This window comes from Chaetomium strumarium (genome assembly GCF_033439665.1).
Source record: "Chaetomium strumarium strain CBS 333.67 chromosome Unknown B0T15scaffold_1, whole genome shotgun sequence".
Lineage (NCBI taxonomy): Eukaryota > Fungi > Ascomycota > Sordariomycetes > Sordariales > Chaetomiaceae > Chaetomium > Chaetomium strumarium.
In genome coordinates, this window is record NW_026944429.1 from 1,296,666 (window position 1) to 1,308,668 (window position 12,003).

Here is a 12,003-nt window from a genome sequence, read left to right on the forward strand (position 1 = left end):
TCCTCCTCGTTCCTCGTATTTACCTTCCTCGTTTTTCTCTCATTCTATTCTTTAGTTGGTTCTGATTACTGGACTACTTATTGCCTTCAAGTGTCAGGTTACTAAGCTACCTCCAAGACCTTTTCCGCTCTGATGAGCCTCTCTTGAAGGCATCCTTCGTCGCATGGTGGGTTGGTGCGAAGCTGCGGCTCTGCGAAGGATGTACGGATTACGCGGCTTTGCCGCATTAGAATTTATTATAAATTCAGGTGGCGGATCGCTGTTAGCGAACACCAAGGCTTTCATCTAAAGCCGATCAAGCTGAGATTAGATATCATCTACCTGACTCCGAGTTGCACATCGATTTACTAAGTGGGAGGTCCATAGCGGACCCGCAAGAGCTGTGATCCCGAACTTATATGGAGTCTAGCCGATCAAGGAAGGTGGTCAACCTGGCACTCCTGTGAAGGTTTAAATAAAAAGACATAGTGTACATGAATCTGCACGGCCCGAGTCGATATCGACAACACCCGGGGCCGAGGTGACTCGCCGTTCCGAACGATCGGAACGGATTGGGATCGATTGCCGAGCCCGTCGGAGCTCGTGTCGAGATCCGCCCGCGACGCCGATGCAAGGAAAGCCTCGGGATGTTGCGCTGCGCTTCAATTCCTTCAACGGAATATCATCGAAAAAGATTTTGTTGCCGAGCCTCGATCGAGGTGCTCATGGGTTGGCCTTGGCTGACCCACTGCCTCGGTGAACGGGGAAAGCGATGGACTCAGCCGAGGCGCCCAAGAAGCCTCAAAGTCAGTGCAAAAAGCAGCATGTTCTTTGCTGTGCTATATGTATGCTATGACCGGAGACAAGCCGCGGGACAGGTCAATTGATGCTTTCAACCAGGAATGCCAGGAAGAGTTTCCGTTCGATGCTGTGCGTTTTCCATCGCTGTGTGGTTATGGTTCGCAGTTGAGACAGTCCATTTATCTTGGGTATACAGCGTGGGCTTGGCAAGTCACAAGCTTGCGGGCACCCCCTGCTATAACTTTGCCCAGGTTGAAGGCGGTGCAGATTCTGCCGCCCCTTGCGTCATGGTTCGCCGAACGGGCCAACGGTATTGCGCATAATCTCACTGTCACAAGCGTGGCGGTCTTGTGAACCTGTGAGCAACGTGGTTGCACTTACGAGACTGTATACGGGATTTGGAAGCTGCTCTTTAGTCCCGTTCCGACAATGCGAAGCATTGGCCTGTCTCCTCTGCTGGCCACGTATAAGACGAATTGTGGCGTTGTGCTTGCGGTTTCGTCCAACTTGTGCCTTCCCAGCAGTCGCCGGTCACCGCCTGCCCATTTCTGGCCCAACGTGACCAATTTCCATAAAGATCTCCACTTGGGAAGCACATCCCGACCCTCGAAGCGTAAATTCAGTCAGCCAAACGGGACCCCTTCATCCCAACGTTCTCACCACTCCTCTGTCCCATCTTCGAGACGTCCGAAGTCTCTAGCTCGAACTCCGTCTCTCTTTCAGGCCGACAGCTTTACGGTCCTCTTCACTCGCACGAATTATCCAACAATTCGCAAACTTTCTCAGACAGCGAAGATGGCAGGCCGCAAGCACAGGGTGACCGTCGTCGGTTCCGGCAATTGGGGCACAACAGTTGCCAAACTCGTCGCCGAGAATACCCGGGAGCACCCCGACCTCTTCGAAGAGGAGGTGCAGATGTGGGTGTACGAGGAGAACGTGGCCATCCCTTCAGACTCGCCCCACTACGACCCTGCAGTCGGCGACGCACCTCAGAAGCTCACCTCGGTGATCAACAAACACCACGAGAACGTCAAGTACCTCCCCAAGATCAAGCTGCCGAGCAACGTCGTCGCCAACCCCTCGCTGGTCGACGCCGTCAAGGACTCATCCATCCTGATCTTCAACCTCCCGCATGAATTCATCGGCAACATCTGCAAGCAGATCAAGGGCCACATCCTTCCCTTCGCCCGCGCTATAAGCTGCATCAAGGGCGTGACGGTCACGGATGACAAGGTCGAGCTGATTTGCGAGTACATCGGCGACACGCTAGGGATCTACTGCGGCGCCCTCAGCGGCGCCAACATCGCGAACGAGATCGCAAACGAGCTGTGGTGCGAGACGACCATCGCGTACAACACGCCGCCGTGCGACCGGCGGTCGAGCAGTGGGGCGGATGGCCCTGATGGGGAGAAGCACCGCGACTCGAGCGGTCGTGTTAGCAAAACGGAGCTGACGCCCGTACCGCACGACTACCCGCCCGTCGACCACGAAGAAATCCGCAAACTATTCCAAAGACCCTACTTCTCCGTGTCTATGGTGCCGGATGTGGTCGGTGTCTCGCTTGCGGGAGCCCTCAAGAACATCGTCGCGCTTGCCTGCGGCTTCACCGAAGGCAACGGCTGGAACGCGACGGCGAAAACAGCGGTCATGCGGCGGGGCATGGTGGAGACGATTCGCTTCGCCCAGGAGTTCTTCCCGGAGTCGATTCAGCTCATGACCTTCTGGGAGAGCGCCGGCTGGAGCGACATGATCGTGAGCTGCACTTCGGCGCGGAACTGGCGCTACTCCAAGATGGCGGCGGAGCGTGGTGTTTCGCTCTACGAGATTGAGCGGACGGAGCTGAACGGCCAGAAACTGCAGGGCATCTCGACCACGAAGGAGGTCATGAGTTTCTTGAGAGCGCGTGGTGTGGAGAACCAATACCCGCTGTTCAAGGCTGTTGAAGGCATCATCGATGGAACTTTCAAGGTGGAAGACGTTCCCAAGTTGTTGAGCGGTTAGAGACATAGCGTGTGGTAAAGCGAGGAGTACGGCAGCGGCGTGGTTAGATCAGCTTTCCGCTTAGGTGAAGGGGATTGTCCCCGTGGCACCGACAGGCTACATACCCTTAGACTTCTAATACGAGATTTCGAATCAGGCCAATCCAGCCAATGCACGAGCGAAGTACACCTGAGTCGAGTCAGATCGCAGGAGATCTTACAAGAGCTTTCACATCTATCTCACACACCATACTCTTCACCGAGGGCTCAGCACCATGGATCATCGATAGCCATTCAGCAGACCCCTTTTCTCCTCATCCGCAATCTCCTCCTTCCCGCGCAACACATCCGCATAACTCGACCTCCTCCTCTTTGTCCTGGTCATACTTCCAGCATCTCCCTCCTCAATAGTCCTCTCTCCATCCCCAAAGAGCCTCTTCCCCACGGCGTCATAGCTCAGCCAAACCATGTTCATCACCGCCGTCGAGATAGCCACAAGCCATGGGGGTGATCTCCCTTGCTTATCTGCGAACAACCGGCCGCCCATAATCATCCCGATAATGATGGGGAACCAGAAACCGAGGAAGAGCACCTGCCCCAGCTTCTGTCTGCGCGTCGTGGCTGTGTAGGGCTGTAGTGCGCCCAGGTAGGCTTGGTAGTCGGCCGGCAGCTCGTGCTCGCGCGCGCCGTCGCGGAGGAGTTTGAGATACCGCGCTGATGGCTGAGCGTAATCGGGCGAGGGGCGGTGGGTGCGGTGGAAGAAGAGGTTTCGGAGCCAGCGGGGGAGGATGGGCCATGGCTTCTTTCGGTCGTCATCGCCGTCGTGCTTTGCGCTCTTCTTCCAGTTGGGAAAGTGTGGAGTACCATGATTGTCGTCGCCGTCGTCCGGAAGGTCGGGAAGGCGTGGCGCGTAGAGGGTATGCGCGAGGAAAGGGCGTGGAGGGACGGGGATGGTTGGCTTCTCCGGCACGCGCACGCTCGGCGGGAGGACGATGCATGGTACCAGGATGTCGTGATAGCTTGCGCCGCCGCCCTCGGTTGCGACGATTTTCGCGTAGTCTTCGGATGTGACCTCGTAGACTACTCCGTAGAGACCCTTGTTCCAGACAGGGCCGCGGTGTGCCAGCCGGTCCTCGTTCTCGTCCACTTCATTCTGCGTGGTTGGTGGCTTGAACGGGGGATTCTGGATATCTGGCGGCAGCTTCGGGGGATTGCCTGGGATCTTGCGCAGCGCCGTATTGGCAAAGCATGGCTCACGGTAGGGTATACCGGGCAAGTCGAAGGTCAAGTCCAGCGAGGGCGCTGAAACATTGACCTGGCTCAGCGGACGAATGCCGCGCATGCCGAGAAATGTCTCGGCGCACATGTTGGAGCCATAGGCGAGGTACAGGACCGTCTTGGGCTTTGCTCGCGCATATTGATGGAACGACTTCGCAAGGATCGGTTTGCTTGGACACGGGTCGGGGGATACATCGGGTTCGGAGAGTCGGGCGGCTGAGGTTTGAGGAATAGAAGAGATGGGAGGATACAACGTTTTAGTCTTTGGGCGTGCAGCCCAAGACCACAAGACCTGGATATGCCGAAGGCTAAAGATGGCCGTGTCGTCTTCGGCTTTGGACGGGCCTGTCCCTGGGCCGGAGACAAGTGGAGCTGCGGGTTTGGATACCATCTCTGCGACTTTGTGCTGCAGGTCTCGCGGTTGTGGTTGGAGCATGCGGTTGACGCAATCCGGGCTGAGAATGGCGAAACCTCTGGGAGGGTTTATATACGCGTATGCGAGGCTTGCAAATTGCGAGGCTATCAGCCTGTTACGGCGTGCACGGTTCCCAAGGCATCTCAGCACCACGTAACCCAGTTGCGCTGCTGCCGGCCCCAACGGACCTTTGTGGGCCTGACGGCTAAGAAATGCTCCGCAATCTGTCCGAGTCCGAGTTTCTGGAAGCGATTAGTAATGCGGTACAGAATACAGCGTAATATACACGTGTAGGAGTATAATTACATAATTACAGCACATCTACATCCGAGGACCTTCTAGTCCAGAACTCTCTAAGGTACTGTCATACTGTAGTAGTGTAGGTGCTTGGTCGGGAGACAACCGAAATCTTGCCCATGATTGTCTAATATCACATGTAACCAGAGACACAATACAATCTGAAGAGACTTAACCTGGAAGCTCAGCAAATCAAACACCCGCCCCTTCTACAGCATGCATGTATAAGACGATTCTCGCACCGATTCTCCATGAATTTCTCATATACTCCTCCTCCATTCCCCCCCTCTTAGCACTGAATAGGTACGCATGCTTCGAGTTGTCATCTGGGAATTGAGCATATCTGCGCGAACTACTCGTCCTGCCATTTGCTTGTCTAGATAGACAGTAAAGACTTGGGACATCAAAGATCAGGACAGCCGGAACCTTGATTCGAAAGTAAAGTGATACATTACCTACCTTACTAGTATGTAAGATGGTATTTCATTACCCTAGGTGCTTGGGCAAGACACCTCTGTGGGACTCGTTCCGCTAGGACGGTAGGAGAGAAGTGCCACCGTTGACTGACGGGCTGCGCCTTCCCTTTTTGCATTCCAGAGAACCGCAACTACTAGTACTACGAATTTCAGGCTCCCAACTTGAAGCATCGAATCAGCCCACTGAGAAGAACCTCTCTGACACACTAAGGTATCGGTACATTCCAGATCTTCAAGTTCCGTTGCTATTCAACGAGTCACCTTGAATTGATATCATCAGCCCGTCTTGAATCTCACCCGTGTTTCCTTGTCGTGAATTACGAATCTGCTCTCCGCTGTGTGGTGTACCGTAGTCTGCACGTTTACGAAGATCCTATCTCAGTCATTACCCCATTCTGCCATGGAATACACACGCCAATCGTCCCAGCCAGCAACGGTCGACCTTGTCCGCGCCGACTTGGCGGAAGTGTGGACTGTTTACGACTCCGAATTCTCGAGCCCGAAGCGACCAGCTTCGGTTTCCGGCATCTCCGACATGCTTGATCTTGAGTTTATCCCAACGCCTGGGTTCCGCCCCTCGAAAACGGCAAAAAGAGACAAATTAGCAGAGATGCTAGTCGATGTCCTCGAGCTGTCACCGAGCCGGAAAAGGGGGCGATACGATGGCCGCAGGAAAGACAGCGCCAACAGGTCATCAAATGAAGTAGATGACTGGATCTCACATAATTCTCCCCACCAGCAAACGGTTACAGCGGGCTTGCCTGTGAACTCACGCGACCTACCAGCTCATCGGCAAGCTCAATCAAAGGGAAAGGCTGGAGCGTCCTCAGATACAAAAAAGGCCCTAGCGAAAACTGCTAAGCAACGCAAGCTCTCTACAAAGGCACCTAATCCTGCAGACGCCCAGACCGCGACCAAGGCACAAAGGGAAAACGGGGACGCGTTCGAATTGAGTGACTCAACTGACGCGGCGGAGGCGTCCAGACCCAAGAAACGGCCGGCGAAGCAACCATCCTCTGCAAAACCTCGTGCGTCCACAGCACGCAAACCTTGTGCTGCTGGAAAAGCGACCGACCCGTCCATCAGCCAGAAGGGCAAGCCCTCACGTGTTCCAAAGAAACCGCTCAGCCGTGATATGGCTGAGGAACTTGATGTTAAGGCTGACCTGCTGCAAGGCGGCAGCGATCCGAACCAGCAAGGGAACAGAGTCATGCCGAGAATGACCCAATGGAACTCGCATGAAGAGTCAGAATCTGGCCGTTCAACATCAAGTCTCGTTAATACGATGACTGCAGAAGTTTTCACTTTTTCGAATTCCCCAGAAGCTTCGTCGAGTCTCTTGAAAGAGGATGAACCAGTTCCTTCGGCTATTCCTCAGCCCTTAGACGTTGTCAATGTGTCCAGCACAAGCGGGGAGGAAGGGGATGCCCCCGAAAAATCAGCCTCACCGCTGTTCATTTCAGAAGATCAAGTAGACACGGTCACAACGGGTAACCTCGATATCTTGGTAACCGTCAAGCAGGGGACTGATGATGATCAAAGGGGTCCACGCCGGGGTCCTGGGACCAAAACACGCCTTAACCTCACTACTCCAGCTCCGTCTCAAACACAACCCCAAGTCAACGAAATAGGAGTTCACCAACAGCGTGGGATTAGCGACAAACTCCCATCCGGCCTTAGGGATGCTTTCTTCTCCGATGAGAAACCAGCAGCCGTGCCTTCTCCGCTTCCAGAGCCGGGATCTTGGCCAGAAACGGATGGGGAGAACATAAATCCTGAGGACATCTGGAAGCAGACGGTCGGAGATGACAAGCCGCCTGAGGTTCTGTGCAGAGTCGTCACTGTGAGTCCTAACCCTCGCGGTTCCCATGGCATTGGCTAGTGGCTAATCTGTGCAACCAGCTGTTGCATCGTTCTCTGAAGCCCAAAGAGGAGATAATCCGAGACATTGCTTCCGACTACGAAAGCAATGCTTCACGTTTGCTTCATAATCTAAATGCTCGTCATTTGGAGGAGAAAGCTGAAACGTTGGCGGCACTCCGGAAGGCATTACGAGCGGTATTTTCAGTCTTCTCTGGCGCAGGGCTAGATATGGCAAACCACATTGAGAACCTGCGAGAGTTGGAGATCGCTCATGCGGCGGACACACTCAGACGACCGGCCCTTGCCGAAAAGCTTGACGCAGTCACCCGACTGTGTCAGACGATGTTGAACAGCTACTGTCAGGAGGGGCCGCTCCATTCATCCATTACGGATGACGGCGCAAGCGGCAAAGACGAGGGCCTGGATAATCTTGAGGAAGCCTACCGAGCCAAGCTGCTAGGAGCAGTCCAGCGATCGAATTCCCAGGCGCTCGAGAGCCACGACGAGGTGAGCTCGCAGGTTCATGAGTACATTACGCGGTGTCTCGGAGGAGAATCAAAAAAGACACACCAGGTTGTAGCTAAGAAACCCGGTGGACCTGCCAGGACTGCTGATGAAGCTTTGGAGGTCCTCTTGAACAGAATGATTGGCAGGATGCAACAAAATGGCACTGGGTGCGGGCCCCTTGGGAACAATTCAGGCACCGTGGTTGATATCGCCTCGGAGACGCTGGGCAATTCTTGAGCCTGGGCTTTAGAACCCGGTTCGACTTTGCTATGACGGAAAAGGAAACCTGATTGCTGGGATGTTGATGGAGGACGACTACAAGAGTTGATATAACTTGCACCAGGCGGACCTGATGTTGAAAGAACCATCGTGGTATTTGCTGAGAACACGCTTCGTCTGGAAGGGGACAGTTAAGACCGGCGGAAGAGCGACACTACGGTTGAGCTACGCCCAGAGCGCTACATGGATTCATTGCTTCAGCACCAAGCCATGTAGCATTTGTTTTTCGGTGTATCAGACCTAAATATGAGGCTAAGGGAACTTACTCGATATATGTCAACGAGCAATGTCAAAGCTTCCAACTGCCCAAGACTTTTTTCGGCCGTTACATCCCCAACTTAACATCACCGGAATGACACGTTGACACTATTTACTGCCCAGGTAAATATATACATTCCCTTCATCTTACGCTTTGTGCGGGTGTCTGTTGATGATGTCTCATTACCTGTGCTATTGCGGTACTAGATAAGTACCATAGTACCTGCTACACGACCCTCTCCAGACCTATATCCACAAAGCCTCATGGAACCTATTCAATATTGACACCTACTATGCTCTCCCTTACCCAAGATCCAGGCTCCAGAGCTCACGTACAAAACAAAAACTACTAGATACTTTCCAGAAAGAAAACAGAGAAGATTCGCGGGTGACATGAGCCCTGCCAGCTCAACAACTGCCCCGCTCCTTCGCGCCTATCTTCACCACCGCCCATCCACTCAGCGCAACGGCCCACCACACAAGACCAAAGGCCACCGGCTCGGGACCGGGCAAAGATTAAGCTGTAGTTTGAAATCTCCCGGGGGCGCACGACGAGAAATGTCTGGCTACCCTTCGGCTTCGGATGGCTAGCAGGTGCAGGATGTCGTCTCTAAGGTTTGCGGTGGCCCACAGCAAAGAGTAGATGACGTGCTGAGACAGATTGCATATTCGTGTTGCAGCCGGGGAAGGGGCAGGACATGCAGTGATCCCGTCGTCGCTTGTGTTCTTTTGTCCCCCTTCCTCGCCGTTGTGCCCGCCGCCCCTTGGCAGATGCGGAGAGGGGTGAAGAGAGGGACAGACACAGCCGGCTGCATACTGAGGCATGGTGGCGGGGGAAACAGGAGTATATAAGGTACCGATTCTCAACATTATCGCTGAGGACGGCGCGAACAGTGGCGGCGAGAAGGGTGCGCGAACCCCTCTGATCTCTCTAGCCAACCACTCTCACTGACTCGAAAATGTTGATTTGTTTGTTGACCTTCGTGGGTTGTTATATGCACGAACTTCCATACATGAATAATTGGACCGTTTTACATTACCCTCCACTCTTTGCCGGGGCGGTCATTCATTAGTTTTACAGATCAGTCAGCTTCAGACTCTATTGACTTTTAATTACTAACTATCCAAAGCCACCAACGGAGGAGCCCTCTATGAGTTCCCTCCCTTGGTCCCACTGCCCGTGCAGTTCACATGCAGCCCGCTCTCCTCGATATTGGCACAGGTGAACTGGCTGTTCCCCTTGGGACTCTTGACGCCCTCCATACCCTGCACCGTGATGTTGTGGCAAGTATCTGGGCTCGAGCACACCAGGTAGCCGACGAGTGGATCGTACTTCTTGCTGGTCATGCCCTTGAAGTTCCGGACGGCCACGTTCTCGATGACCAGGGAGGACGGGTACTCGTTACACAGCGTCAGGTTCTTCTGGCCGTAGCACTGCGTGATTTCCACGGCGTAGTCGACGTTCGAGAGGGTCATGCCGTCGTACGTGATGTTGTTGACGCGACCGCTGCCGCCACCGCCTTGCAGGTCGCCCGAGAGCGCGCTCGCGGAGCCGGGCCAGACTTTGATGCGCGCGCCGTCGGACGCGTTGGACATGGTTATGTTGGTGACCTTGTCCAAGTCGTCAGCCTCCAGAGATGACTGTGAGGAGATGGATGGATGGATGGACTTACGTAGATGTTCTCGACAATATCGACCTCGCCGACATACTGGCCCAGCGAACCAACGGAAATGCCGTGACTGCCATTGCACTGCAGACCCTGCACGACAATATTGGTGCTGTTGGGCTTGAAGCTCACACAGTCGTCCCCGTTGTCGATGTGGCTGTTCTGAATGACGATGTTATCGCTGCGGTAAGTATCCCAGCCATCGGTGTTCTTCGCAGGATTGCTGCTCTTGCTACCGCCGGCGATGTTGATGTTGTCGAAGATGACGCCGGAGCTGTTGGCGACGAGGTTGTACCATTGCGGTGAGTAGCGGAGGTTCAGGTCCGAAATGACGCCGCCCTTCAGACCGATGGTGCCAAAGAGGATCGGGCGCAGGATGTAGATGTCGGCGGCGTAGAGGTCGTACCACACCTGCCCGTTCCCGTCGATGGTGCCGCCACCGTACACATTCACGTCCTCGCCGCCTAGTTGGAAGAACGTGGTGGCGTTTTGGAATGTCTGATAGAAAGAGTTGGCTTGCCAGTAGTCGGTGTCGTTGGTGAACTGGATAGTTCCTTGGATGTCCAGGTCGATGTTTTTCAAGAAGGTCAGGTCCAGAGCGGTCCCGATGATGTACGTAGTGTCGGCAGAGAACACGACATGTCCGCCCGGGTTGCATTTGTGGATCGCCTTCAGGATGTTCTGCGAATCATCTGAGCCATCCCCGTTGCTGTCAACATAGCAAGTCTTGGTCCGCGGCGGTGACGACGGAATCGGCTTCGACGGATGCTTAGGATGGCACTGAACATCGGGCCTGCTCCTCGGCTGGCTATGCTTGTTGTCGTGAGTTTGACCCCTAGACACAGTAGCAACCGACGATAGCACCGAGGCTGCAAGCACGAAAGACTTGACATGAACCATCTTGACGGCGGTTGACGGACAGATAGATGATGGCTGTCAAGATCGGTATCTTGACAGAATGGTGGCCCCCTTCGCATCTTTATATATGCACCGTCGTGTACCCACGAACCACCTATTCAGGGTATTCCATGTTCAAAACACATGATACCCAAGCACCTACGATGCATGCAAATGCCTCCATGGGATTGGAACATGCTGTTATTCCCCGTGAGGCCCCGCAGAATGATTCCGTTAGTTCTGTGCATCAACGGAGCACAACTGAGATGCCAAGCCAATCGCATTACGCGGAGGTTTGGGCGATGGGTGGTTGTTGGTGAAGCAAGGGCGTCAATTGGTGGAGTAATCTGGAATAATTGTCGACAGTAGGCCAGCGACCCGCGATAACTCTGCTATCGTTTTCCGATAGACGAAACAGCTTCCTGCTCGAGCGGTAGGATGTATGGTTAGAAAGCCGCTCCAGCAACAAACTCGAGCTCCCAGTTCTTTGGGATCGTGATTCGTGAAGTCGTGGAATGGAAAGGACTCACCAACCTTCTCTTCATCTACCCTTCGCTGATACTCCAGGCCATGAAGGTTCTAGTCACCGGTGGATGCAAATAACGGGCAATATCATTGTGTACGACGAAGCATGTGATGTATGGGCATGATCAAAGCTGCTATCGCGTCCCACAGCAAAGCAGCATTAAAACTCGTCTCGAGGAAGCCTCTTGGTCTTTGGACGTATAATGCAGCAAGGCCTGACTTTGGAGTCGCCTCGAGATGCCAGCTGCCTTGGGAAGTGGTGATCGAGAACATGTGTCGTGGCTGCGTCGGCATAGGCTCTTTTGGAAAGAGGGCGATGACTATATGTGCTGGCTACTGTCGGGTAATACTCCTTTCTAGCACGCAGATCGTAGGCTTCAAGTTGCGTGTGTCCCATATCCGGTATTGATGTCGGTGCTTACCAGAGCATCCGAGTCTTACAGGACCAAGGCGATTCAAACTACCCCGAGTCTCAAGGCATCGTCCCCAATGATGGCTCAAGGGACGGGAAAGCAATGCCTGGGTCAGCGACCTGGTGAGGTACTGGATTGTGGGTACGGAGCAGTCCAGGGCCATATGCCATGATACCTGGTAAGGTATGTAAGATTGCTAGTCTTATGTTGTGGCGCGTTGTCACTTGCGTTTCCCGTACAACTGCCCGCTTTTCCTGGGTTCATGCACGAGAATCCTCATTTGTAGTGTACTCCGACTGTCACGGAGACATGCATGATAAAGTATATCATATAGGTAGAGTTCCCTGAGTTTGCTCATACGTGATGCCT

The 12,003-nt window shown here is 54.0% G+C and overlaps 4 protein-coding genes across 4 annotated transcripts; 2 read left to right on the forward strand and 2 right to left on the reverse strand.

Moving 5' to 3' along the window:
- Positions 1 to 1,575: 1,575 nt before the first annotated feature.
- Positions 1,576 to 2,781, forward strand: B0T15DRAFT_488435 (NAD-dependent glycerol-3-phosphate dehydrogenase N-terminus-domain-containing protein; the record flags this gene model as incomplete). The annotated part of the gene is made up of 1 exon (XM_062866511.1): positions 1,576 to 2,781. One exon carries the CDS (start codon positions 1,576 to 1,578, stop codon positions 2,779 to 2,781), a length of 1,206 nt encoding a protein of 401 aa, XP_062725507.1.
- Positions 2,782 to 3,039: 258 nt separating this feature from the next.
- B0T15DRAFT_481311 (uncharacterized protein) lies at positions 3,040 to 4,428 on the reverse strand (the record flags this gene model as incomplete). Its single annotated transcript, XM_062866017.1, has 1 exon — positions 3,040 to 4,428. One exon carries the CDS (start codon positions 4,426 to 4,428, stop codon positions 3,040 to 3,042), a length of 1,389 nt encoding a protein of 462 aa, XP_062725508.1.
- Positions 4,429 to 5,625: 1,197 nt separating this feature from the next.
- On the forward strand, positions 5,626 to 8,158 carry B0T15DRAFT_570447 (uncharacterized protein; the record flags this gene model as incomplete). The annotated part of the gene is made up of 3 exons (XM_062870834.1): positions 5,626 to 5,928; positions 6,109 to 7,068; positions 7,128 to 8,158. 3 exons carry the CDS (start codon positions 5,626 to 5,628, stop codon positions 7,830 to 7,832), a joined length of 1,968 nt encoding a protein of 655 aa, XP_062725509.1. The 3' UTR covers positions 7,833 to 8,158.
- A 1,123-nt stretch (positions 8,159 to 9,281) lies between these two features.
- B0T15DRAFT_388157 (polygalacturonase precursor) lies at positions 9,282 to 10,699 on the reverse strand (the record flags this gene model as incomplete). Its single annotated transcript, XM_062864429.1, has 2 exons — positions 9,282 to 9,743; positions 9,806 to 10,699. The coding sequence occupies 2 exons, from the start codon at positions 10,697 to 10,699 to the stop codon at positions 9,282 to 9,284; spliced, it is 1,356 nt and encodes a 451-aa protein (XP_062725510.1).
- Positions 10,700 to 12,003: the final 1,304 nt, after the last annotated feature.